Source organism: Chionomys nivalis, chromosome 3 (genome assembly GCF_950005125.1).
Source record: "Chionomys nivalis chromosome 3, mChiNiv1.1, whole genome shotgun sequence".
Taxonomy (NCBI): Eukaryota; Metazoa; Chordata; class Mammalia; order Rodentia; family Cricetidae; genus Chionomys; species Chionomys nivalis.
In genome coordinates, this window is record NC_080088.1 from 99,935,274 (window position 1) to 99,963,238 (window position 27,965).

Genomic DNA, 27,965 nt, shown 5'->3' on the forward strand with positions numbered 1-27,965 from the left:
AGGAGAAAGTGAACTGAGCACCAGCATCCATCTCTCTCTGCTTCCTGACTGTGGATGGCACATGAGCAGCTGCCTGAGGCTCTGGCTGTTGTGCCTTCTGTACCATGAAAGACTGTATCCCCTCAAACTGTGAGTTACAAGATACACTTCTGCCTTTAAATTGTTGGTTTTCTTAAAAAGAATATGTTTATTTATGTGTATGAGCATGTGTCTATGCTGGGATCTGTTTAAGTGTATGAGCGTGCGTCTATGCTGGGATCTGTTTATGTGTATGAGCGTGCGTCTATGCTGGGATCTGTTTCTGTGTATGAGCGTGCGTCTATGCTGGGATCTGCTTCTGTGTATGAGCGTGCGTCTATGCTGGGATCTGCTTCTGTGTATGAGCGTGCGTCTATGCTGGGATCTGCTTCTGTGTATGAGCGTGCGTCTATGCTGGGATCTGCTTCTGTGTATGAGCGTGCGTCTATGCTGGGATCTGCTTCTGTGTATGAGCGTGCGTCTATGCTGGGATCTGCTTCTGTGTATGAGCGTGCGTCTATGCTGGGATCTGCTTCTGTGTATGAGCGTGCGTCTATGCTGGGATCTGCTTCTGTGTATGAGCGTGCGTCTATGCTGGGATCTGCTTCTGTGTATGAGCGTGCGTCTATGCTGGGATCTGTTTCTGTGTATGAGCGTGCGTCTATGCTGGGATCTGTTTCTGTGTATGAGCGTGCGTCTATGCTGGGATCTGTTTCTGTGTATGAGCGTGCGTCTATGCTGGGATCTGTTTCTGTGTATGAGCGTGCGTCTATGCTGGGATCTGTTTCTGTGTATGAGCGTGCGTCTATGCTGGGATCTGTTTCTGTGTATGAGCGTGCGTCTATGCTGGGATCTGTTTCTGTGTATGAGCGTGCGTCTATGCTGGGATCTGTTTCTGTGTATGAGCGTGCGTCTATGCTGGGATCTGTTTCTGTGTATGAGCGTGCGTCTATGCTGGGATCTGTTTCTGTGTATGAGCGTGCGTCTATGCTGGGATCTGTTTCTGTGTATGAGCGTGCGTCTATGCTGGGATCTGTTTCTGTGTATGAGCGTGCGTCTATGCTGGAATTTGCGCAGCTGAATACAGTGGAGGTCAAAGAGGGCATCAGAGCCCTGAAGCTGGACTTACAGGCAGTTGTGAGTCACTGGACATGGATCTCTGGAAGATCAACGCACACTCCTAACTCTGAGCCATCTCTGCAGTCCCTTTAGGCAGACATTCTGTTGCAGCACTGTGACAGTACTAGCATGCCAGGTGGATGGCAGGGACTGGCACTGCACTGTGCAGTTTAACGGGATGGCCAGGAGCGAGGGGCTTTACCTTCCTCTCACCTGACGCTCCCGCCACTCCACCTGCATTTGTTTACTTATTTTGTGCATCAAAATGAACAACTTTAAAGAGCTGAAAACACTACATCTGTGGAAATACACATGGCCGCAGAAAAAGACACGACAGTATTTAACTTGACTCCTGAATCGCCTTCCTTGGCAAACCGACATTTAAGGACGGGAATTAACCTTTCTTCCTGTCTTCGCACAGCTGACTTGGAGGGACCCTCGCTTTCTTTGCATGTGCTGTTCTTAGGCTGGGAGAATATATTTTCTTCATTTTTAGAGGCACCCTGCAAAACCTGAGACCCCACTGCTTAAGGCTTCCTTTGACTGAGAGAACACTGTTCCTTTCCTGTGTTCCAGCTCCGCAATCAGAGCTGGTGTGGAAAAAGCCCCAGAACAGCCACACGTGCAAGTTTCTCCAGCACCACAGCCCTGTCCAGGACCTTCTGAGCGAGTGCCAGGCTAGCCCCCCTCTGCTTGATGACACACATGGTGAAATTTTCAGAAATGACTGATTCTTGAGGCTCACCCCTTAAGGAGACAGCTGCCATCACTACATTTTTAAAAATGTTTATTTATTTATTATGTATACAATATTCTGCCTGTGTGTATGCCTGCAGGCCAGAAGAGGGCACCAGACCTCATTACAGATGGTTGTGAGCCACCATGTGGTTGCTGGGAATTGAACTCAGGACCTTTGGCAGTGCTCCTAACCTCTGAGCCATCTCTCCAGCCCCTTCACTACATTTTTTATTCTTGTTGTAAAGGTCAAACTACCAGGGCCAAGGGCTCCAACTGCTCTTGCTAGTTTTTCACAAATGGAGGGTGAGGACACCACACAGTGACCCCCCCACAAACCAAGCCCACAAGCGTTAATTCTAACTATTAATCATTCATATCTGGGGGCCAGAGATGGCGCAGTGGATAAAGGTACTTTTTCTGCAAGGCAGGTGACCTGAGTCCGGTCCCCAGAACCCACATGAAAGCGGAAGAAGAGAAGTAGCTCCGCAGTTGTCCCGACAGCCACATGCACTATGGCATGGGATCTGTCTCGGCTCATTTTCTGTTGTCGTGATGAGACGCTGTTGCCAAGGTAACTTATAGAAGAAAGAGTTTATTGAGTTTATGGTTTCAGAGGGTTAGAGTCCATGACCACGACAGGGAGCGTGGCCGCAGGCAGGCATGGTGCTGGAGCTGGAGCTCACATCTTGATCCACAAGCACGAGGCAGACAGAATTGGAATGGTGTGGACTTTTGAAACTTCAAAGCTCACCCCCAGGGCCACACCTCCACCACCAAGGCCACACCTCCTAAACCTTCCTAAACAATTCCACCAACTGGGGACCAAGTATTCAAACACATGAGTCTGTGGGGCCATTCTCATTTAAACCACCACAGCACCCAACACACACATGAACGTGAGCACACACTCTGGCTTCACCACAGCACCCAACACACACACATGAACGTGAGCACACACTCTGGCTTCAGTTACTATCCTACACAAATCATTTCAGAAACAGTGAAAGCCACTCTGACCATGTGACAATCACAGTGCTTTTAGGGAACTCACCTTCCATTTTCACATCGGCCTTAGGATCCTCATCTGTTTCTGAAGAGACCAGTGGAGTGGACTCTTGAAAAGAAAAAGTCTAAAATGACATTCATTATTAAGTAATCTCAGGTTCCAACAGTTTACTGTTCCCATCCCATCCCTCACCCAAATCTGTCCTCAACCCTGGGGTTTTGTTTTGTTTTGAAGCAAGGACTCACTCTGCAGCTCAGCTGGCCTCATTCTAGAATTTATAAAAAGATTTGTTTTATGTGTATGAGTGTTCGCTTGCATGCTTCTATATACATATGTGTGTGCAATTCATGCAGAGGTCAGAAGATGTCAGGTCTCCTAGAACTGGAATCACAGCTGTAAGCAGTTGTGAGTGTGTTGGGAAATGAACCAGGTCCTCTGGGAGATCAGCAAGGGTTGTAATTGCTGAGCCATCCCTCCAGCCTCTAGCCTTGACATTTTATTTTTTTAATTATGTTTTGTACATACTAAACACACAGTGAATTTTGATTTTGTCAGAGGTAATCATCAGGCACTGATGGGCAATCTCTGGACAGGGGACTTGGCTCAGTTAGTAGAGAGCTTGCCTACCATGCACCAAGCCCTGGGTTCCATCCCTCGAAGTGCAGAAGGATCAGAAGTTGAAGGTCATCCTTAGTGACACAAGGAAGTCTGTGGCTAGTCTAGACTACATCAGACCTAGTCTCCACAAACGTAAACATTATGAATTCATATGGGATTCCACTATTAAGGATGAGGGGAGATAGAAACTCCCACAGATTACTAAACAATATCAAACTCTTCAAATCCATGGATACAGTGTTATTACACAGCATACAGCTGCTCACATCCACAGACACAGAGTATTATCAAACAATATACAGCTGCTCACATCCACGGACACGGAATATTATCAAACAATATACAGCTGCTCACATCCACGGACACGGAATATTATCAAACAATATACAGCTGCTCACATCCACGGACACGGAATACTATCAAACAATATACTGCTGTTCACATCCACGGACACGGAATATTATCAAACAATATACAGCTGCTCACATCCACGGACACGGAATATTATCAAACAATATACAGCTGCTCACATCCACGGACACGGAATATTATCAAACAATATACTGCTGCTCACATCCACGGACACGGAATATTATCAAACAATATACAGCTGCTCACATCCACGGACACGGAATATTATCAAACAATATAGAGCTGCTCACATCCACGGACACGGAATATTATCAAACAATATACTGCTGCTCACATCCATGGACACGGAGTATTATCAAACAATATAGAGCTGCTCACATCCACGGACATTGAGTCCTCGGCTTAGTACGGCAGGATTTCACACGGTCACAGTGCTTCTTAATTTTGTAACGGATTACTTTGGGGTGGGGAGGGGCTGATGGAGATATGACTCAGTTGTTTTTTTTGTTTTTGTTTGGTTGTTTTTGTGTTATCTATCTATCTATCTATCTATCTATCTATCTATCTATCTATCTATCTAATCTATTTATTTGTTGAGGGGCAGGGTTTTTCTGTAGAGCCCTGGGTGTCCTGAACTCACTTTGTAGACCACACTTGCCTAGAACTCATGTAGATTCACCTCCCTAATGGTTGCGTAGCACCCTCCTACCCCCTACTGAGATGAGCCAGAGATAAGCAGAGGAACCCTGTCTCGGGGAACAAAAAAAGGCTTTCGAACCCTCCTCCCAGACTCAGAGGTGGACAGGACTGATGCAGGGTTGAGGCCAGTGGCTACATGGTGAGCTCTAACCTGGGCTATCTAGAGCCTCAGTCAACACACAAAGGCCTAGGGCTGTAGTAAGGCCACGGGCGGCACTGGTTCCCACTTATGGACCGGGCACTGGGAGAGCACACAGCCCTTACTGCTGCTTCCTAGGACAGGCATGCCAGGAAGGCACTTTCTTTATTTCCCACATGGTTAAGGGAGAGATGCTCTGTTTGCTGACCTGCAGACGGCAACTCCATTCCTCTGACTTCACTGCTGGTGGAAGAATGCTCATTTCCTGAAAGGAGAAGAAGCAGCCTACAGTTCAGTGAGAAATGCAGCTCCTTCAGACATCGCCGGGGCCGTGGAGACCGCGGAGACGGCTCAGCAGGTAAAGGCGCTTTGCAGCCAAGCCTGACGACCTGAGTTTGATTCCTGGGACCCATATTATGAAAGGGGGAGCTAACTCCTGAAAACTGACCTCTGATCTCCGCTCAAGCACGATGGCACTTCCCTTTTTTTCCCGCCAATAAATAAAAATGTGATATAACATTTAGAACAAAACACAGAAGTTGCTGAATGAAACATTTCAAAGATTGGGGTGCACTCGGCAGGCAGAGGACTTCCTAGTGTGCAGAAATCCTTGTGTCCACCCCAGCACCACGTGAAACTGGTGAGCTCGGCAGGCAGAGGGCTTCCTTGATGTGGGAAGATCATATGTCAATCTGTTGATTTCATTGGTTAATAAATAAACTGCCTTGGCCCATTTGATAGGCCAGCCCTTAGGTGGGTGGAGGAGACAGAACAGAATGCTGGGAGGAAGTGAGGCAATCACCATGCCTCTCCTCTCTGAGTCAGATGCCATGAAGCTCCAGCCCAAGATGGACCTACACTAGAATCTTCCTGGTAAGACACCACCTCGTGGTGCTACACAGATTATTAGATATGGGTTAAAGCAAGATATGAGAGTTAGCCAGTAAGAGACTAGAGCTAATGGGCCAGGCAGTGTTTAAATGAATACAGTTTTTGTGTTGTTATTTCAGAGCATAAGCTAGCCGTGCGGGAGCTGGGCAGGATGAAAAGCAGGCCTGCCCGCAGCTCCTTCTACACTTCCTAGTGTGCAGAAGTCCTGTGTCCACCCCAGCACCACAGGAAACTGGGAGTGGTGCCCACTTATAATCCCAGCACTCAGGAGGTAGAGTCAGAAGGATCAGGAGTTCATTATCATCCTCTAGGTCAAAGTAAGTTTGGGGCCAACCTGGGCTACGTGAGACCCTATCTCAAACAAACAAAATAAAATACAATAAAAAGGAGGAGTTACAGAAGCATGGGTGATCCCAAAACAATTACATCACTACCAAAATCCTATTTTTTCCTATCTTAAAAAATTATTTTGGGGGGCTGGAGAGATGGCTCAGAGGTTAAGAGCACTGCCTGCTCTTCCAGAGGTCCTGAGTTCAATTCCCAGCAACCACATGGTGGCACACAACCATCTATAATGAGATCTGGTGCACTCTTCTGGTCTGGTGGCATCCATGCATATAGAACACTGTATCCAAAATAAATAAATAAATCTTTAAAAAAATTATTTTGAAAAAACAATTATTTTGGGAGCTGGAAAGATAGATGGCTCAGAGGTTAAGAGCACTGCCTGCTCTTCCAGAGGACCTGAGTTCAATTCCCAGCAACCACATGGTGGCTTATAACCATCTATAACGAAGTCTAGTGCCCTCTTCTGGTTTGCAGGCAGAACACCGTACACATGAACAAAGAAATGAACACATCTTTTAAAAATTTATTTTTATGATGGATGGTGGTGGACTCCTTTAATCCCAGCACTCAGGAGGCAGAAGCAGGTGGATCTCTGTGAGTTCGAGCCAGACTGGTCTACAGAGAGAGTTCCAGGTTGGCCAGGGTTACACACAGAGAAATCCTGTCTCAGAAAGCCCATCATCATCATCATCTAACGTATTTTACATTAATTTATCTATTATGTGTATGCAAACGTGTAGGAGTGCGAGCCATAGTACATGTATGAAGGTCGGAGGTCAACTTGTAGGTTTGGTTCTCTGCTTAGAACACGTAGGTGCATGCAGGCTGGGCAGTAGGCACTTTACCCACGGATCCTCTATTTTTGTTGTTGCTGTTATGAAAAACTGCTTATTTTTGAAACTATCTTAGGAGGAGGGCAGGAGAGGACGCAAGGCCTACAGGCAAATCTGCACGTCACGGGCTTCTCACGCCTCACCTGTTCACTAGTTTCCATATGAGGATGCACTCAGCCACCCACAACAGGGTTAGTTAGAGGCGTGTGGCCCAGTGTCACAAGGAAGCCAGTGAATCTCATTACAGAAAATCCTATTGCTGTGCCCACAGCAATCTTCTGGAATTATTTATTATATCCCATGTTAAACCCCATTTAATGTCTATGGGGCTTTGTCTGCAAGTACATCTGTAGAGCAGAAAAGGGCATCAGATCCCATAGGACCACAGTTACAGATGAATGTGAACCACCATGTGGGTGGGGGGAAGTGAACCCAGGTCCTCTGGAAGAGTGTACAGTGCTCAGTGCCTTTAACTGCTGAGCCATCTCCAGGCCCTGGAATTCTTTTCTGTGAGGGTTGGTGTATCTTTTAACCAGCTGAATTGGGTCCTTTACAAACTGCTGACCTCGCTCAATGAATTGCATTATCTGATCAATCCACAATTGCACTCAGGATTTTGAGAAGCTTTTCTTAAATTTTTGTTGTTGCTGCTTTGTTTTTCAAGACAGGATTTCTCTGTGGAGCCCTGGCTGTCCTGGAACCAGGCTGGTCTTGAACTCAGATCCACCTGCCTCTCCTTTCCAAGCACTAGGATTACAGGCGTGAGCCACCACTGTCCCTTTTCTTATTTTTTTTTAAATTATTTATGTATTGGGGTTTTGCCTGCATGTATGTCTATGTGAGGGTGTCAGCTCTCCTGAAGTGGAGTTACAGACAGTTGTGAGCTGTCACATGTTGATGTGGGAGTGTCATATCAATCTGTTGATTTCATTAGTTAAGTAATAAAGAAACTGCTTGGCCCTCATAGGTTAGAACATAGGTGGGTGGAGTAAACAGAACAGAATGCTGGGAGGAAGAGGAAGTGAGCTCAGATGCAAGGTAGCTCCTCTCAGAGACAGACGTGATGAAGCAAGCTGCCAGGTCAGACATGCTGAATCTTTCCCGGTAAGACTGGTGCTACATAGATTATTAGAGATGGGTTGATCGGGATATGAGAATTAGCCAGTAAGGGCTAGAGCTAATGGGCCAAGCAGTGTTTAAAAGAATACAGTTTGTGTGTTGTTATTTTGGAGCATAAGCTAGCTAGGCGACCAGGAGCTGGGGCGGCAGGAACACAGCCCACAGCTCCCCCCAACAACGTGGGGCCTGGGAATTAAACTCAGTTCCTCTGGAAGAGCAGCCAATGAGAATTCTTAGGCACTGAGTCATCTCTCGAGCCTGATTTTCTTCATTTTTGAGATAGGGTCTCATGTAGTGTGGACTCGAACTTGCTATCTAGTCAAGGATAGCCTTGAGGGGGGCTGGAGAGATGACTTAACAGTTGAGAGCACTGGCTGCTCTTCCAGAGGATCTGAGTTCAATTCCCAGCACCCACATGGTGGCTCACAACCATCTGTAATGAGATCTGGCGCCTTCTTTTGGCCTGCAGGTGTACATGCAGTGTACTCGTACATAAAATATAAATAATTAAAAAAAAAAAAGAATAACCTTGAATTTGTGATTCTCCTGCGTTCGCCTTCTGAGAGCTGGAATTATAGGTGTGCCCCACAAATGCTCCACTGGATTGAAGATAAATTCAATCCATCCAATAATTAAAAAGACAATTTTTGTTAGTGTAGGTCAACACATATACATTTGTGTTCCTCTTTTTGTGGTGTGGTATATTCCCATGCATTTGGGTGTATGTGGTATATTCCCACATGTGTGTGGGTGTGTGTGGTATATTTACATATGTGTGTGGGTGTGGTCTATTTACATGTATATTTGGGTGGGTGTGGTATATTCACAGATGTGTGGATGTGTGTGGTATATTCACACGTGTGTGGTATATTCACAAGCGTATGTGAGGGGTGTGGTATATTCACACACATGTGTGGGTGGGTGTGGTATATTCACATCTGTACATGGGTGTGTGTAGTATATTCACACGTGTGTGGATGTGTGTGGTATATTCACACATGTGTAGGTATGTGTGTGTGTGTGTGTGGTATAGTCACATGCGTGTGAGCACAGGTGTGCATGTGCACACACAGAGGATGGAGGATATCCGGTGTCCTGTTCTATCAGTCTCTACCTTATCCCCTTGAGAAGGGGCTAGGTCAGTAAGCCCTAGGGATCTTCCTGTCTCTGCTCCCCCCAGGGCTGATGCCTGTGGCCACACCACGCTTTTTGCATGGGTGCCGGGATCTGAGCTCAGGTCCTCGTGTTGCATAGCAAGTGGTCTTGCCCACTAAGCCATCTTCCTGTCCCCTCTGTTCCTCTTTATCACCTCTGAGGTGAGTGGGGCCCACCATTTCGGTTGTGAAGAGCCCGGGACAGCATTACCTTGCACGTCACACTGACAGTAGCTAGGATCCTCTGACTCTGTCTTCACTAAAACGGCTGCTGCCTTCGGTGAAGTTCCTGGGAGAACAAGAGACCACAGTGAGGGCTCAGGTAACCACACCAACTAATGAAACATCTGGCTTGGTGGGAATGCTGGCACAAGCCTGCCACCCCAGCAGAATCAGAAGTTTAAGATCCTCTTTGGAAGCAGGGTACCATGGCACACACCTTTAATTCCAGCATTCCAGAGGCTCATCTGAATGACAAGTTCCAGGCCAGCAAGGGTCTGGTCTTAAGGACTGAGTCTTAAAAATAGAATCCTCTTTGGCTAACAGTAAATTGAAGGTCAGTAAATTGAAGGCATGCATCCAATGACCTCAGGACTTTCCAATCTTCCCACCTGCAAAGGTTCCACCATCTCCCAGTACATCCGTGGAGAACAAGTATTTAACGCTGGCCCTGTGGGGAACATGCAGGACCAACTCTAGCAATAGCTCCGGAAAAAAGAGAAAGCCAAGAGGAGGAAATGAACCAGTGTCACAGCTGAGCAGAACAGAGCTGTGGGTGTGCACCTCAGTCCCAACCCGGTGGCTTTCAACTCTCAACTCTTTCCTGGTCAACACTGGTGATGGGCGCTTCTCTAGTCTCAGCTGTTGATGGCTTGTGTCTTGGATGGTCAGAGAATTTCAAAAACAAATTCCCCAAGGCTATGTGGGGGCTGGAGGTACGGGCAGGTAGCTAAGAGCATATGTTGTGTACTCAGGAGGACTGAATTCAGTCCCAGCACCCACAAAGCAGGCCAGGTTACCCCCCCTACACGCACACACTTGTTATCCCAGCTCCAAATGGAACAGAGACAGGAGGATTGCTGGGTCTTGCAGGCTTCCAGCCTCGACCAGAAAATGTGAGCCTCGGGTTTAGGGGGAGACCCTGCATCAAGAAGCGGCTGGAGAGAGACAGAAGAGGCCATCCAATGCTTTGTTATGGCCCCAGAACACAAAGGTGTGCACACTTGCAATCCTGTATTATTTAGTTAGTTATGTGCCGTTTTCCCCTGCATGTCTGCACACCAGAAAAGGGCACTGGATCCCAGGGAACGACTGTTATAGAACATTGTTAGCCATCATGTGGGTGCTGGGAATTGAACTCAGGACCTCTGGAAGAGCAGCTGGTGCTCTTAACTGAGCCATCCCTCTAGCCCTATAATCCCACATTTTAAGCCTGTGCCATATTGCAAGACTTTGTCTCAGAAAAAAAAAAATTCCAAATCTGACAAAATCCAAAACTGAAGATTCTTTTGGAGACAAACTTTATTTTATGTTTATGTAATTTTTTTCTTCTGGATTTATTTTATTTCATGTGCACATGCATGCCTGGTGCCCATGATGGTTGAAAGGGCATCTGATCCTCTGGAACCAGAGTTATATATGTGTGTGAGCCACCATTTGGGTGTTGGGAACCAAACCCAGGTTCCCTGGAAGAACAGGAAGTGCTCCTAATGGCTGAGCCAGCTCTCCTGACCTTCACTCGTGTACTTTTCTATGAGTGTAATGTATTCGTGTATATACATGTGCCATGGAGTGCAGTGTGCGGCAGGCAGAGGATGGCTTGTGGGCGCTGGCTCTCTTCTTACAGGATGTGCATCCTGGGGCTTGAACTCAGGTCAACAGGCAAGTGTCTTTACCTGCTGAGCCATCTCAATGGCTGGGGATAACATTTCAGATAGGTAGTACTTCCCTAGGACTCTACAAATATGGTCCAAGTTATGATTAATCACTTATTCTTTTTTTTATTTGTTCAAGACAGGGTTTCTCTGTGTAATAGCTCTGGCTGCTCTGGAACTCACTCTGTAGACCAGGCTGGCCTTGAACTCACACAGATCTGCCTGCTTCTGCTTCCAAGGACTGGGATTAAAGGTGTGCGCTATGACCACCGGGTTTAGTTTTTTTTTTAATTATTTATTTATTATGTATACAACATTCCTTCCATGTATGCTTGCATGCCAGAAGAGGGCACCAGATCTCATTATAGATGCTGTGAGCCACCATGTGGTTGCTGGGAATTGAACTCAGGACCTCTGGAAGAGCAGTCAGTGCTCTTAACCTCTGAGCTATCTCTCCAGCCCCTTAGTTATTTTTTTTTTAAGATTCTTATCTCTTAGTCGGGCAATGGTGACGCACGCCTTTAATCCCAGCACTCGGGAGGCAGAGGCAGGTGGATCTCTGTGAATTCGAGGCCAGCCTGGTCTACAAGAGCTAGTTCCAGGACAGGAACCAAAAGCTATGGAGAAACCCTGTCTCGAAAATCCAAAAAAAAAAAAAATCTATCTATCTATCTATCTATCTATCTATCTATCTATCTATCTATCTATCTACTTATTTATTATGTATACAGTGTTCTGCCTGCATATATCCCTGCAGGCCAGAAGAGGGCACCAGATCTCATTCTAGGTGGTTGTGAGCCACCATGTGGGTGCTGGGAATTGAACTCCTGACCTCTGGAAGAGGTCTGGAAGAGTGCTCTTAACAGCTGAGCCATCTCTCCCTCTTAGCTATTCTTTTTTTGTTTTGTTTTGTTTTTGTTTTTGTTTTTCGAGACAGGGTTTCTCTGTGGTTTTGGAGCCTGTCCTGGAACTAGCTCTGTAGACCAGGCTGGTCTTGAACTCACAGAGATCCGCCTGCCTCTGCCTCCCAAGTGCTGGGATTAAAGGTGTGCGCCACCACCGCCCGGCCCCCTTAGCTATTCTTATAAAAGATATAAGTCATTTTTATAAAAGTAAATAAAAAGTAGCCAATCAAAAGGTAACCTGCTAACATTAGGTGGTCAAAGCATCAGTATACCAGTATACCTACCAGAATCTTCCATGGGTTCAGTTTTCACACTGATGGGGCCACAGCTGCAAGGAGAAGGGAATCCAGGTCAAGAAAATGAGTGGAGCTGGGCATGGTGACATACACCTTTAATTCCAGCACTCGGGAGGCAGAAGCAGGGGGATCTCTGTGAGCTCCAGGAGAGCCAGAGTCACACAGTGAAACCCCGTTTCTTGTGTCACACACTCACACACACACACACAGGCACACAAATGGTATACATACCTACATTAACACCAACAATTTAAAAAAAAAAAAACCATTCTTGACTTTTTTGGGGGGGGGGTTGAGACATGGTCTCATGCAGGCTCTCCTCAAACTCACTACATAGTCAAGGGTCTTGACCCCTTGATCGCCTTGCTTCCCTTCTCTATGCTGGGATCACAAGGCTTTGTCACTATTTCTGGTTCATTATTCGTTCTATGTTTTTATTATTTATTTATTTTGTTTTTTCGAGACAGGGTTTCTCAATGTAGTCTAGGCTGTCCTGGAACTTGATCTATAGACCAGGCTGGCCTTGAACTTCCAGATCCATCTGCCTCTGCCTCCCAAGTGCTGAGTTTAAAGGCGTGCGCCACCACCGCCTGGTTCATCCTATGTCTCTATTTTACTTTTTAAAGTTTATTTATTATTTTATGTGCATTGGTGTTTTGCCTACAGGTATGTCCATGTGAGGGAGTCAGAGCCCCTAGAATGAAGTTACAGACAGCTGTGAGCTCCCATGTGGGTGCTGAGAATTGAACCCATTCTATGCCTTTATTAATTACTGTTTTATTTATTATTGTTGTTGTTTTTTACCTGTCATTTGGTGGTAGTGCCAGCCTCTCGGCATCTGTCAGCATCCCAAGACCACCTGTGCAGGAACAATAAGGTACACGTTAGCTCTCAGCACTGTGGGAGGACTCACATTCAAGGATACATCATTTGAAAGCAAAGGGAACAGAGACCTCTCAGCTCAAGGCCATCACAGAATGCCCGTGAGGAGAAAGCTGGTCAAAACAGCCCTGATTGTTAGAGCAGCTGGTGGGGTTCGCTGGAGTGAGGAGGAGTGTGGGTGTCACCCTCAGCCTGGCCACTCACCAGCTAGGTCTCCTGAGCGAGTCAGTACACCGGCTGTCTGCTTCTTCATGGGCACAGTGAGGCTTAGTGAGAAGTTGGGCCCTCCACAGCCAGTGGTTCCTAATCCCCAGGCTCCCAGCCCAGCCTAAGGGGATTCTGGGAAAAACCAATGTCCTGGACATGAAGAGGCTTTCTGTGTCACCATTATCCCCTTAGCAATACACTGATACCTTTTGGGTTTCATTGTTGGATTTATTTTTGAAGATAGGTAGCTCAGGCTGGCTTGAAAGACCCTGGATACTAAGGATAACCCTGAGCTCCGCATCCTCCTTCTTCCACCCCCAAAGCACTAGGCTTTCTTCTCTCTTTCTTGCTTTTAAAATGTCTTTCCTCATTTGTACTGGAACTTTTTATTTTCCTAATTTATTGATTTTAAGGTTTTTTTTTTGTTTGTTTTGTTTTTTTGGTGCTGAGGATTGACCCCAGAGCAGGGCTGAGTACACGCTAGGCAAGTGCCCTACTTCTGAGTTCCATCACCTTGGCTCTTTTTTGGTTTGTAATGAAGGCTCATCATGTAGCTTGAGCTGGCCTGGAACTCATTCTAAGGCCCAGACAGGCCTCAAACCTGTTCTTCTCCTGCCCCAGTCTCCCCAGCACTAAGATGGCAGTCCTTGGTCATCATGCTGGCCAGTCCAACCCTTGCCACTCGTCCATGGTGTCGGGTGTTCTAAGTGGAGTAATGCAGTGTACAGAAGGGGGCTGGCATCCAGGGACTTTGGAGTCCTCACACGGGCTGAGGAAGCACAGAACAGTGTCACCGAGGAAGCACTACATGTCAGTTGCTATGTGCGACTGTTGTTCGATAAGAAAATATGAATTATTCTGGGGTGACAGTCACATGGTCTCCTGTCATTCAACCACCACACTAAGGTTCTTCTTTGGATTTTCAGTTTTATTTATTCATTTCTGCTTTTTTATGTGTATTTGCCGGTGCCTGCATGCATGTATATCACATGCATGCCTGATGCCCTTGGAAGCTAGAAGCGGGCATGGATCCTATAGAGCTAGAGTAATAGGCATGGTAAGCCACTGTGTGGTGCTGAGAACCGTGCCCTTGCCTTCTGCAAGAGTTATTAACCACTGGAGCGTCTCTCCAGTCCTTTCTTTTCTGTGGTTTTGGAGCCTGTCCTGGAACTAGCTCTTGTAGACCAGGCTGGTCTCGAACTCACAGAGATCTGCTCTCCAGTCCTTTCTTTAGATTTTTTTGAGACAAGGTTTTGCTACGTAGCCCAGGCTGGTTTTGAACTCCCCACTCTCCTGACTCAGTCTCTCAAATGCTGGGATGACAGTGTGTACTACCACACTGGACACCAACTCCCTTCTCTAACAGGAGCCAGAGGACCACAAGGCCCTCACAGAGATCCCACAAACAGGTGGCCTAGAAGGGGACCACAGTTAGGTACATAGGAACAGGAGGACCACAGTTCCCAACCCCTGTAACTCCTTCCTCTGCCTGTGCTGTCAATCATGACATCCCCTTTAGACATCGTAGTTTGTAAACCACTAGGGGCACAGCTCCAGTTACATTTCAAAACTGGTAATTTAAGAAAATAACGTGGATGGATTTCTTCATTTCTTTTCTTTCTTTTTTTTAGACAGGGTCTTACTATGTAGCTTTGGCTGGTTAAGGATTCACTAGGTGGACCAGCCTGGCTTTGAACTCAGAGATAGCCCTGTCTCTGACTTCCAAGTGCTGGGATAAAGACACTTGATATTATGCCCAGCCATAGATGGGTGGATTTCTCAATGCTTTTGGCAGAGGTATTTGGCGTGTGTGTATTTGTGTGTGGGTACATTCATTACTGTGAATCAAGGGGATGGGGACATCTGGGTTCCCACAGGTCTGAGGGTACTCCGCCACACAGCTTTGTTATCTCATAGGAACCAACCTGATGAGTCGTTGCTTGTTGATTTCTTAAACTTTTGTCTCTTTGAGGCAGGTTCTTTTTGGCCTCAAACTCAGAGAGATTTGCCTGCTTCTGCCTCCTGAGTGATGGAACCAAAGGGGTGCACTACCACCGCTCGACTGAGGCAGGGTCTCGCTATGCAGTCTAAGCTGAACTTGAACTTGCTACATAGTTTAGGCTGGCCTTACCTCCTGAACCTCTTGCCTCAGCTTCCCCAGTGCTGAGACTACAACAGTGGTCCACCACCCCAATGAGCCCCTGCTTATTGTGAGAGCCATATCACTGTGAAAGTTTTCAATCAGCTGTTCCAGCCCCATCCCAACCCCATGGATGATGCTAATATTCTAAGAGCACCACTGCTTGCCTGGATCTTTGCTAACAGATCATTACTTCTCCTAGACCTGAGTTTCAGAGACAAAGGAATGAATCCTTGACCCTTAAACCCATCAACCCCTGATCCATGCAGAGCTGGTACTCAGACCAGCAGCTGACTCCCTACGTCCCCACACTCCTCTGGAAGACCAGGTGGGTGTCACTACAGAATCTCCCTAGTCTAGGCTGTGATGAACCCCGGCTGTTGTTTCTTCCTGTGCTGGCCTGGCTCTTGAGAGTCATCGTTTCTCTCTATAGTGTTGATGAGAGAATCCTGGGTCTGATGCATGTTACACAGGCACCCCCTACTGAGGCATGCCCCAAGCCCCTCACTGGGGATTCTAGGCAGGGGCTCTACCAATGAGCCCATACCCTGAGCCCCTCACTAGGGGATACTGGATCAGATTTTTCCCACTGAGCTATGTCTCTAGAACCTCACTAATGGATCTAGGCAGGTGCTCTACCACTTAGCCAGGCTACCAGCGCATTGGGGAATTCTAGGCAGGTGCTTTACTCTTGAACCACACACTCAGACCCTCTCTGGGCAACCCCATAGGTAAGAGATCTACTATCAAGAGGTCACCACCCCCAAGCACAGGTTGCCTCCTCGATGTGGTAAAATGAAGGAGAATATCAAAACATGCATTATCCTCATCATAGTAGCGGATGGGTTCAGTGGTTCTGGACAGTCATGAGGATCAGAATCCGCTACTCACCCAGCTGGCTCTCTGCACCTCGGAAAGGTCTGCAAGAAAACCAACACCATTACCCAACATGAACACAAGCAGACCAGTCACACACAGTGAACAACCCACTCTGCTGCAATTCTGGGCCTAGAACCCAGGACCTGGTACATGCCAGATGAGAGCTCTAGGACTCAGCTATAGCTTCAGACCATGATAATCTTGTTTATTTATTTTTGAGAGGGGTTTTAGTATGCATCCCAGGCTGTCCTTGAACTCACTGTAATCCAGGCTTGCCTAAGTGACTCTCCTGCCTCAGTCTCCCGGTACTGGAATTGCAGGCCTGTGCCTCCATACTGGATTCAAGCGAGCCAGCTTACCTTTGAGTGAACCGTTAGAGGACACAGAGCAGATTACCTGTTTATGACGAATGAAATCCCTGCTTTGTTCTCCAGAATCCACCTCAGGGTTTCAGGACTGTAATTGTCGGGGTGCTGAAAGGCCAGGCCTTCCGGAAGGCCCCGCACCAGCACAGCTGTCTTGTCCTGAAGCATCTGCTCATAGGGAACAGGGACCGTCGCTGTCGTCCCCAGAGCTTTACCTAGAGCAGGAGCGAGAGATGGCGCATGATAGCTGCAGAATTTCAACCAGCCAGCTTCACCCAGGCAATTAGACGCTGGGATTCATGGCTTGAACACGCATTAAAAGCACAAAGTGTGCTCTCCTTCCGCTTCCTGAGTGTGGTTGCAGTGTGATCAGTAAGCTCCCTGCTTCTGCTGTCCCTTCCCTGGCTGTTGCCATGACTTCCCTACCATGATGGACTCTACCCCTCTTGTGATGGCTAATCTTGCTTGTCGACTTGAATGCATTAGGAATCAACTAAAACCCAAGAAGCTGGGCACAGCCATGAAGGATTTTCTTGGTTGGATCATTTAAGGCGAGGTGACTTACCCTAAATCTGAGCCACACCTTCAGGTGGCAGTCCACATTAAAAGGACATGGAAGGCCAGGCGGTGGTGGCGCACGCCTTTAATCCCAGCACTTGGGAGGCAGAAGCAGGCGGATCTCTGTGAGTTTGAGACCAGCCTGGTCTACAAGAGCTAGTTCCAGGACAGGCTCCAAAACCACAGAGAAACCCTGTCTTGAAAAACCAAAATATAAAAATAAAAAAATAAATAAATAAATGGACATGGAAGGAGGAAGCTTTTGCATTTTGCCTGCTTGCCCTCAGTCTCGCTGGCAAAGTAATCTATCCTGCTGCTGCAGCATTCCTTTGCTAATATTAGAACCTGATCCTTCGGGATTCCAACACAGCCTGAAGACTAGCTAAGACATCCAGCCCTGTGGACTAGACAACTGTCAGGTCCTTGATCTTTCTGTCAGGAGACAGTCATTGTTGGATTAACTGGACCACAGTCTGTAAGTCATGCAAATAATTCGTTTTATATATATATATGTGTGTGTGTGTGTGTGTATATGTATATATATGTATATATACTTATATATATGTATATATACACATATACTTATCTATATGTATAAATATATATACACGCACATATCCACATAGATGTGTTATGTATACATTAATTATATCTGTGTATATATATATATATACACACACACACATTTTATATATATAACCACACACAGAGATATATATGTAAATATCCAGCACACACACACATACACGCAAATGTATGTCAAATAGACTATTTCCTCCCCAACTTGCTTTTTGATCCCCCCTTGGTTTTTTGAGACAGGGTTTCTCTGTGTAACAGCCTTGACTGTCCTGGAACTCACTCTGTGAACCAGGCTGGCTTTGAACTCAGAAATCTTCCTGCCTCTGCCTCCCCAGTGCTGGGATTAAAGACATGCTCCTGGTAAGTTCTTTTTCTTTAGTTTTTGAGAAAGGTAGCCTGAGGTAGCCTGAACCGGGGTTGGTATCCGCCTTGCAGTGATCCTCTTGCCTCGGGGTCCTGAGTGCTGGAATCACATCTAGCTTTCCTGTGACGTTTCCTATATGAATGTCTATCATTGTACTTTCTCCACATCTGTACTCATTACCCTCCCCTTTCTGCTGCACACTGGGTGTTTTACAGGAATGTTCTGTTTTTATTCTTTGTGATGCTGATGACGGAACTAGAGCCCCAGTGAGGGGCTGGAGGTGTGGCTCAGTGGTACAGCACCTGCCTGGCAGGCATAAGACTCTAGGTTTCCCCCACAACACTACAAAGTAAATATATAAATTAATGAGTAAATGAGTTCATAGAATCCTTAGTCATCAAGTTGATACAATTACACAACTTCTCCATGGCTAAGACCGAGAGAGGGATCAGGGGTAAAAGAGCTTACTGTGCAAACATGGTGACCTGAGTTCAGTCAATCTCCTGAACCCACAATAGAAGAATACCAGCTTCCTGCAAGTTGCTCTATGGCCTCCAAGGGTACTGTATGGCACGTGTGCACCTCACTCACTCTCTCTCTTTCACACACACACACAAGTGTGTGTTGGGGATGTACGGAGGTGGTCCATGCTCCATCAGGACTTACGGTAACAAAGGCAGAAGTGGTCCTCCACTGCTTTCCTGAGCACCTGGGCTTCTCCATTTTCGGGACACAGTGGTTTCTCTTCAGTCAGCCCTTCCCCCTGGCCTGCAAACACAGGATGAGAATGGGTCAGAGCAAGCACTCTGTCTGGCTCTTTTATCTGTATTTTCGGTACTGAGGGAAAAGGAGGGAAAAAAGGAAAAAAATCATAAAATGACCCTCTCATCTAATGAAATGAAGAAGGATTTTTTTTTGGTTGGTTTTGGTTTTCGTTTTTCGAAGGATCGAAGCCAGAGCTTCACACATTCTAGATAACCACTCTACTAATTGAGCTCCTTCTCCTAGTCCCTAGAGCAATTTTTCCAAAAAGATTTATTTATTTATTTATTTATTTAGTATACAGTTTTCTGTCTGCATATGTCTGCAGGCCAGAAGAGGGTACTAGATATCAGTATTGATGGTTGTGACCCACCATATGGGTGCTGGGAATTGAACTCAGGATCTCTGGAAAAGCAGCCAGTGCTCTTAACTTCTGAGCCATGTCTCCAGTTCAAATAGAGTAATTTTTTTTTAAAGAGTTGTTCTTATGTGCATCTGTGTGTGTGTACAACACATGTGTGTGGATACTCTAGGAGGCCAGAAGAGAACATCTGATCCCTTGGAGCTGGAGTTACCAGAGGTTCTTACAGATCTGATGAGGATGCTGAGAGTCAATCTTGGGTCCTGTGTAGGCGCAGCAATGCCTTAACCACTGACTATCTCTCTAGCCCCAACAGAATGGCAGGTTTATATGATGAATAGATCAAGCCTGGTGGCCACCCCTGAAATGAAGCTATTGCTCCCCGTATGCCTGGGTGAGCCAGCACTTGGGAGTCTGAGAAAGGAGGGCCAGCACAAGGGCAGCAATGACTACAATCTCACAGGTGACCCTATCTCAAAATGACACAAATAACAAGAAAAATCCTCAACTAAACCCTACACCACCTCAAGAATCCTTAGCTGGGCATGGTGGAACAGACCTGCAATCGCAGCACTCAGCAGGTGCAGGGAGGAGGATCCTGAGCTGAGGTACTCCTCAGCAGTAAACGCAATACACCATGTCAGCATGAGCAAAATTCCTGTTATCAGGCTAGGCATGCTGGGACGTGTTGTCAATCCCAGCACTCAGGAGGCAGAGGCAGATGGGTATGAGTTCAAGGACAGCCAGGGCTACCCAAAGAAACCCTGTCTTGAAAAAACAAAACCAACCTGTAGCTGGTTTGTTTAATTATTTATTTTTAGCTCTTTTGGCTCCTTGGGGCCTGTCACCCAGCTCCCAAATAAATCACACAGAGGCTTATTCATTTTTTTTTTTCTTGTTTGTGTTTTGTTTGTTTTTGGAATTCCCTCTGTGGACCAGGCTGGCCTCAAACTCACAGATATTCACCTGCCTCTGCCTCCTGAGTACTGGGATTAATGGCGCCACCACCACCTGACCACAGTGGGGTTTTTTGTTTTTTCTGAGACAGGGTTTCTCTGTAGCTTTGTAGACCAGGCTGACCTCGAACTCACAGAGCTCTGCCTGCCTCTGCCTGCTGAGTGCTGGGATTAAAGGCATGCGCCACCACAACCTGGCAATTATTCTTAATTCTTATAAATTCCTGGCCTTAGCTTAGTTTATTTTTAGCCAGCTTTTCTTAATTTAAATCATCCTATCTTTTGCCTCTGGGCTTTTATCTTTCTCTTTCCGTATACCTTTCTTTACTTTTTATTCCAGGGCTGGCTGTGTAGCTGGCCCCTGAAGTCCTTTCTCCTTTTCTCATTCCTTGATCTTTTTATCCCAGATTTTTCCTATTCATTCTCTCTGCCTGCCAGCTCCACCCATCCTTTCTCCTGCCTGGCTATTGGATATTCAGCTCGTTATTAGGCCAATCAGGTGTTTTAGGCAGGAAAGTAACAGCTCACAGACTTAAACAAATGCATCATAAAAGAATGCAACACACCTTTGCATCATTAAACAAATGTTCCACAGCATAAACAAATGCACATCTTTAACTTATATTCTACAACACCAAACAAACAAAAAACAAACAAAAAAACCAATAAATGCAATACATCATGTTAACAGAATGCTGAGCAAAAATCCTGTCACCAGTGTGGTATATGTTTTAATCTTGGGAGGCAGAGGCAGGAGGATCTCTGTGAGTTCAAGGCCAGCCTGGTCTAGATAGCAAGTCTTAAGTCAGCTAGGGCTACATAATGAGACCCTGCCTCAATTTTTTTTTTAATAAAATTAAATATGAGGCTAAAATTGGGGCTACAGTATATACAGTTCAATGGTGAAGTACTTGCCTAGCATGTATGAGGACCTAAATACAATCCCCAATGTAAAAACCAACCAACCAACCAACCAACCAAACAGTACCAGGGAAGACATGATACAGTGCTGGCCACCTACAATGCTGTGCGAAGTCTTTCTGGAAATCCTGTCTGGCGTTGACAAAGGCACAGCCTCGATCTGTCCCCACCACATATACCTCTGCCTCATACACGGCGATGCAGGCCACCTCGGCCTTGGACTTGGCCAGCTCTTTACACTGCAACAGAAACACAGAACAATGGTGGCTTCCACACAAGCAGCACTCGAGTTGGTCAGGTGGGCTGAGGAGTCTTACTGAAGGGAAGAAGGAAAAATCAAGTGTAAGAGAGACGGCACACACCCATGATCCCAGCACAAAGGAGGTGGAGGCAGAAAGATCAAAGTCTCCCTGGCATAGCAAGTTCAAGGTCAGCCTGGGGCTGGATGAGAATCTGTCTCAAAAACAAAGCAAAGAAGGGGCAAGTATGAAGAGACTTTCTCCCAGACACCCAAACTGCTCACTCTGTCTCTTTCCATATTCTACTTTTCACTTTATTATGAGTAGCGGTAGTTGTGTGTGTGTGTGCGCGTGCGCGCGTGTATCAGCATGCCCACATCGCAGTACTCGTGTGAAGGTCAGAAAACAGCTTGCAGGGGTCAGTTCTCTCCTTCTACTCTGGGGTCCCGAGAACTGAGCTCAGATAGCGTTGTGTCGGGCTCCTTTGACTGCTGAGCTATCCTACTGGCCCTACTTTACGGTTATTATATTTACCTACAGAAACACATACACACAGGATAGAAGACCTGCGAGGGGGCCTGCTCTGCCCTCATGCTTTGCACCCCCGTGTCTAGAAGAAGCCTGGATTGTAGGGGGCCCATCATGAGTGCTTGTTTTTCAAATGCAGTAATGGATCCGTTTCCATTCCATTATTTTTGGGGCAGATATTTCTAGGTTTCTTTTCTTAGGGGGTAAAGAGGATGGTCGCATGTGTCCCATACTGGCCTTGAACTCACTGTTAGGCTAGCAAGATGGCCCGGTGGACAGCCTTACAACCTGAGTTTGATTCCCAGGACCCACAAGATGGAAGGAGAGTACCAGCTTCCCAAAAGCCATCCTCTGACCTTGGGGTGAATTCTATGGCCTGTACATGCGCGCGCACATCACATACACTAAATGTTTGTAAAAAGATCAAAACAACTCTGATTCATGCCCTTGCTGACCTTGAACTCCTGACCCTTCTTTCTCTACCTCCCAAAGTGCTGAGGTTTACGGGTGTGTACCACCACTCCTAGAATGAAGGATACCCTCATACAGATAAGACGGGGTACATAAGGAGTGACCCCAAAGTGTGTCACCAGCCTTCAGCAATGGTCTGAGAAACTGGCAGAACCAGAGCATCTCACCATGGACTCCAGAGCAGACATGAGGAACGTCACCACCATCCTGCTGTCTGAAGACTCATCTCCAGTGGGCATAGTGGGCACTGCTACCTGGGCCATCGCTCCTGCAAAAGAGAAACAAGAATGCAAGTGGTGTCGGTGTCCTTGTGATCACATGACTACAGCTCCGTGAGTTCATGAACTGAAGGGCCATTATGGTTTAAAGGTTTGGTCCCCAGGCTGGTGCAGGATGGAGATGCCAGTAACTCTGGGAGGTGTGGCATCCTGAGGACATGAGGGTACCCTTGTAGGATACCCAGACTCTACCTAACCTGAAGCTCCCACAGCAAAGATACAAGACGCATGGAGGAATGTGTGGTTGAGGTGGGTCCCATCATGACCTATGAGGAAGTTCTTGAGAGAAGAGTGCACCAGTTGTTTTTTTTAAAGGGTCTCATAAAATAGCCCCTGGCTGGCCTGGAACTCATCTATAGACCACACAAGCAGGCCTCAAAATCATAAAGATCTTCCTGTTGCTGCCTCCTGAGTGTTGGGATTAAAGGAATGTGCCACCACGCCTGTTTCTACTTTCTTTTCTTTTTTTTTTTTTCTTCCGTTTTTTTCGAGACAGGGTTTCTCTGTGGTTTTGGAGCCTGTCCTGGAACTAGCTCTTGTAGACCAGGCTGGTCTCGAACTCACAGAGATCCGCCTGCCTCTGCCTCCCGAGTGCTGGGATTAAAGGCGTGCGCCACCACTGCCCGGCCTGTTTCTACTTTATTTTATTTTGCAGAAGGGTCTTATGCAGCCCACCCTGCTGACATTGAACTATGTGGCCAACGATGACTTCCTGACTGATCCTCCTGCCTCTATTTTCCAAGTGCTAAGAATACAGACACATACCACTATGCTTGGCTTAAAACACTGGCCTTTAACAAAGAAGGAAATGACAGGAAGAGAGGTGGGGGCTGATCCTAAGGGATAGCAGCTGTCACCAATTCTATACTAACAGTAGTGAACAATCAACAGTGTCCTACTAACTATGCTTTATTTGTATCCCGTATAAACAACACAAGAGGCAAGGAAACTTTCTTAAAACTGCTTTTATTATCTTTACTTATTGTATGTGTAGGCATGTACACCAAATCACACACATGGAAGTCAGTGGACAACTTTTTCTGAGGTTTTGGTTTTATTTCTCTCTCTCCCTCCAGGTTTCACGTAGCTCAGACTGGTCTTGAACTTACCACTTGGCTGAATTGGCCTAGAGTTCCTGAGCCTTCTGTCTCCACCTCTTAGGTGTTCAAATGACGCGCAAGCGTCACCACATTGGGCTCCTGGTTTTCTTTAAAAAATGTTTCTGCTTATACACAGGCAAATGTGTGCATGGGGGTGCCTCCAGGGGCCAGAAGAGGGTCTCAGATCCCCCGGAGCTGGAGTTAGAGGTGGCTATGAGCCACCAGACGTGGGTGCTGGGAACAAACTTAGAGCTGCAAGTGCTGTAATCACTGAGCATCTCTCTGGCCCCATAGCCACCATTATTAGCCCTTCTGAGAAAAGGGTACATTATGCAGGAGCCCAAGCTAACCTCAAACTCACGATTCTCCTGCTTCAGCTTGCTGAGGCTTAGGGTTGCAGACGTGGACCACCAAACGCAGTGGAACTAAACACTTCAGGCCATCAACAAGCCCCACAGAATATAATCTCTAATAGGTCTTAATAGTAAAAGCTCAGAGTCAGATATAGGGGGAAATGCTGAGAGATCAGAGAGACAAAGAAGCAAAACCCACAGTCACCTTACCTACTCAACTTTCCAACCAAAAAGAGACTGAGTTCCTGTTTCCTCTCGCCTCATCACCTCCTCTCTCTGCCCAGCCATATCACTTCCTGTCTGTACAGACCTCTATGATTAGCTAGTGGTTAGCTCCGCCCTCTTATCTTCAAGCAAGCTTTATTTGTACAAACAAGATATCACCACAAAGTTTGATCCAGCAATTCTATTCTTTAGTAAACACCCACAAGAATTCAAAAATAAATACCCACACCCAGCACACAGAAATAAACACAGTGGTGTCATCCACCACAGACAAAACGTGCTTTACTTATTCTCCTACCTTTAAAAGATAATTTAGTTATATGTGCATGTGTGTGTGCACACTCACGTGCATGCACTGAGGTGCCTGTAGAGGCCAGAAAAGAGCTTTAAATCCCTTGGATCTGAGTTACAGAGGGTTGTGAGCTCCCTGCTATGGGTTCTCAGAATTCTACTTTGGCCCTCTGCAAAGGCAGCAAGCACTCCTAACTGCTGAGCCATCTCTCCAGCACCTCCACTTATTGTTATAAACAAATAGGTTTTATTTACTAGGTTCTCAGAAAATGTTAACTGTATAAAACTTACAGCGAAAAATGACTACATTTGAAAAACAGCTCCATAGATCAAAGAACACAGGACTGTAATAAGCAGAGTCCTAGAGCATAGTTAAAGAGGGCTGCAGAGTCAGAGCCTGGAACTTGTGCGGTCAAATTCTTAATTACTGATTTATGCTCCATGTTGCCCACTGGCAGATATCCTCACTCTTCAAAGGACAAGGAGCTGCTATTCTGGACTCAGACCAACCTTTCTAAATTAGAAGTCTTGATCACAGCACATCTGGATTGTTGACCACAACCAGGGAGTCTCCGTCTTACCTATGTGGCAGGTGATATTGATAGTGCACAAAAGGCTGGCAACCAATGAACTGTGCATCTTGGGGACATAAATGAGGACTTCAGATTCTTGGGACAGACAGTTATAGGCATCTTTACTAAAACATTCAGACAGCAACACTGCCTCTCTTATGCTTTTCTCTCAAAATGAAGCCAACTCCAAAGGATCCACAAGATGTCTTTTCCGAGCCAGGCAAGGATGGCGCATGCCTTCAATCCCAGCACTCAAGAGGCCGAGGCAAGTGAATCTCTGTGAGTTCGAGGCCAGCCTGGTCTACAGAGTGAGTTCCAGAAAAGGTTCCAAAGCTATACAGAGAAACCCTGTCTCAAAAAAACAAAACAAAACAAAACAAAACAAAACAAAAGATGTCCTTTTGGGCTGTCCTATTTAATAAAAAACCAGTAGGTCTATGAGTCTTCAACACCTTCTCAAATTTCACTTGTATTAAAGCGTCTTTCAGGAAACCATCTTTCAAAATTCCTCACCTTACGATAATTTCAGAACAAATGGCCCTTACTGGCAGCACCTGTTGAATAGCCCAACTGCCTAGAGGAGCCGGGACACCTGTGGAGGGGCATGCTTGGAAGAGCTCTTTCATTAAAAGTGTGTGTGTGGGTGAGTGTGAGTGTAAAAGTGTTTTTCCCGCATGTATGTACACCATGTGCATGCCTGGTGATGGAGGAGGTCAGAGAGGATATTGGATGCCCTGGAACTGGAGTTACTGGTAGTGGTGGTTTTGAATTGTCAGATGGGGGCTGGGAATTGAACCCTAGTCTTTTGCAATAACAGTACAAGTTCTTAACTCCTGAGCCATCTCTTCAGCCTCCTCTCTTTCAATATTTATTTATCTATTATGTATACAATATTCTGTCTGTGTGTATGCCTGCTGGCCAGAAGACCTCATTACCAGACCTCATTACAGATAGTTGTGAGCCACCATGTGGTTGCTGGGAATTGATTGAACTCAGGACCTTAGGAAGAGCAGGCAGCCGGTAGTGGTGGCGCACGCCGGTAGGATTTGCTGAAGGAGGCAGAGGCAGGAGGATCACGAGTTCGAGGCCAGCCTGGGCTAAACATTTTGGCCGGGCGGTGGTGGCGCACGCCTTTAATCCCAGCACTCGGGAGGCAGAGGCAGGCGGATCTCTGTGAGTTCGAGACCAGCCTGGTCTACAAGAGCTAGTTCCAGGACAGGCTCCAAAACCACAGAGAAACCCTGTCTCGAAAAAAAAAAACCAAAAAAAAAAAACCAAAAAAAAAAAAAAAAGAGCAGGCAATGCTCTTAACTGCCGAGCCATCTCTCCAGCTCCCTATTTATTTATTTTTAAAGGAATACCTGACTATGTACTTTTATCCTGTAACTCTCTGAAATCCTCCTGCCTCAGCATCTCCAGTGCTGGGCTGACTGACACGTATCAGTTACCCTACTAGCCTTAAGTTATGTTTTTCATTTTAGTCTATGTTCTTATTTTACTTTGGGCGGGAGTTTTTTCTGACTTGCGTTATTAATATTTTAAGGGGTGAATTTTCCCGTATCTCAATAAAGCTGTTATAATTTATTTAGAGACAAGGTCTCACTGTGTAACCCCAGCAGGCTTGGAACTTGCTATATAGACCAGGCTGTCCTTGAACTCAGACTACCTGAAGACAGGTACCACACTGCTAGTTCATTTCTGGTTCTTTACGCTGAGTACATGCGAGAATAATGTTTTGGAAACAATAATTTAAATACATTATTGAATGTAAATTTCACTTAAAATTTTTTTTGGTTATTGTACTAAGTGTTATGGTCATAGGCCACCTTGTACTCTCAACCAGACTGGATACAAGCCACATTCTGGAGCCTGTGTCCTTTCCTCTGCTTTTCTTGAGCACAGACGTTCCGGGCCGCTAAGAGCCCAGACCCGCCCCCCAAATCCTGGGGCTAACTGGAAAGGCGCGACATCAAGGGCGGAGCCAGAGCACCGTTACTAGGCAACCGCAATGGCCCCGCCTCTCCTCTTAACCAATCAAGTGCTTCCACAGCCAGCGCAGGACGTCGGGTACCACGTGACCTCCTTTCCCGCCTCCACGCTCCCGTCGCAGCCAATCAAAACAGAGATTCTGGTGTGCGCCTGGCGTGCGCCGGCCCAGTAGCCCAGCGGCGCATCTCCCCCGCCCCACCCCCACTCCGCAGGGCCTGCTCGCGGTTCGGTAAACGGGGTTCGGAGCCGGCCTCCGGGCCCCTGAGTGTTCCGCCACGCGCCCCGAGACACGTCTCTTCCCCGGGAGGGGCTTCCGGAAGCGGAAGTCGTGAGGGAAGCGGCAGCGAAATACGCACCTGAGGGCCCTGCCGTGCGGGCCGCGCCGGGGGTCTGAAGCCTGGGCTGCGCGTGCGCAGTGGCCCTGGTCAGGCGGCGGGAGCGCGCACGGAGAGGGAGGTTGGGCCGGCGGTGCCTCCTCTCCACTGGCCTCTTTACTCTCCTTTTTTCCTTTTATTAGTTTTTTTTTTGTCTTTTTTTCTTTCTTTTTTTCCCCTTATGTTTGCTTTCCAGAAGGTCGGCTTTCCGCGAGTGTCCGAAGCACCCCTAGTGGGGACGGCCACTTCCGGTGCGCTGCGGCGCGGCTTCCGCGAGGCCACCAGCTGGAGTGCGTGGCGCGGATGTGTCCCCGCGCTGCCTCCTAATGTGCATGGCCTTTCTTGATACACGTATATCTTTAAATTTGGCTTTGAGTGCTCTCGCGTGCTTGTGGAGTCCAGACGTTGCCTTTAAAAAATTGTGGCTAGTGCCCGGAATATG

General features: G+C 46.8%; 1 protein-coding gene and 1 pseudogene across 3 annotated transcripts in view; both read right to left on the reverse strand.

Moving 5' to 3' along the window:
- LOC130872152 (general transcription factor II-I repeat domain-containing protein 2) overlaps positions 1-27,729 on the reverse strand; it is a 36,714-nt gene extending 8,985 nt beyond the window's left edge. For all 3 annotated transcript variants that reach the window (XM_057765973.1, XM_057765972.1, XM_057765974.1), the window contains exons 1-11: positions 27,506-27,729; positions 22,509-22,609; positions 21,204-21,342; positions 18,770-18,871; positions 16,634-16,817; positions 16,250-16,278; positions 12,934-12,988; positions 12,118-12,161; positions 9,266-9,343; positions 4,918-4,974; positions 2,927-2,989 (exon numbers count right to left, since the gene is read on the reverse strand). In XM_057765973.1, coding sequence (XP_057621956.1) covers positions 2,927-2,989; positions 4,918-4,974; positions 9,266-9,343; positions 12,118-12,161; positions 12,934-12,988; positions 16,250-16,278; positions 16,634-16,817; positions 18,770-18,871; positions 21,204-21,342; positions 22,509-22,604 — 847 coding nt within the window. In that variant the 5' untranslated portion in view covers positions 22,605-22,609; positions 27,506-27,729. The remainder of the gene's footprint in view (positions 1-2,926; positions 2,990-4,917; positions 4,975-9,265; positions 9,344-12,117; positions 12,162-12,933; positions 12,989-16,249; positions 16,279-16,633; positions 16,818-18,769; positions 18,872-21,203; positions 21,343-22,508; positions 22,610-27,505) is intronic.
- Positions 24,892-25,395, reverse strand: LOC130871404 (phosphatidylinositol-glycan biosynthesis class X protein-like; annotated as a pseudogene).
- Positions 27,730-27,965: the final 236 nt, after the last annotated feature.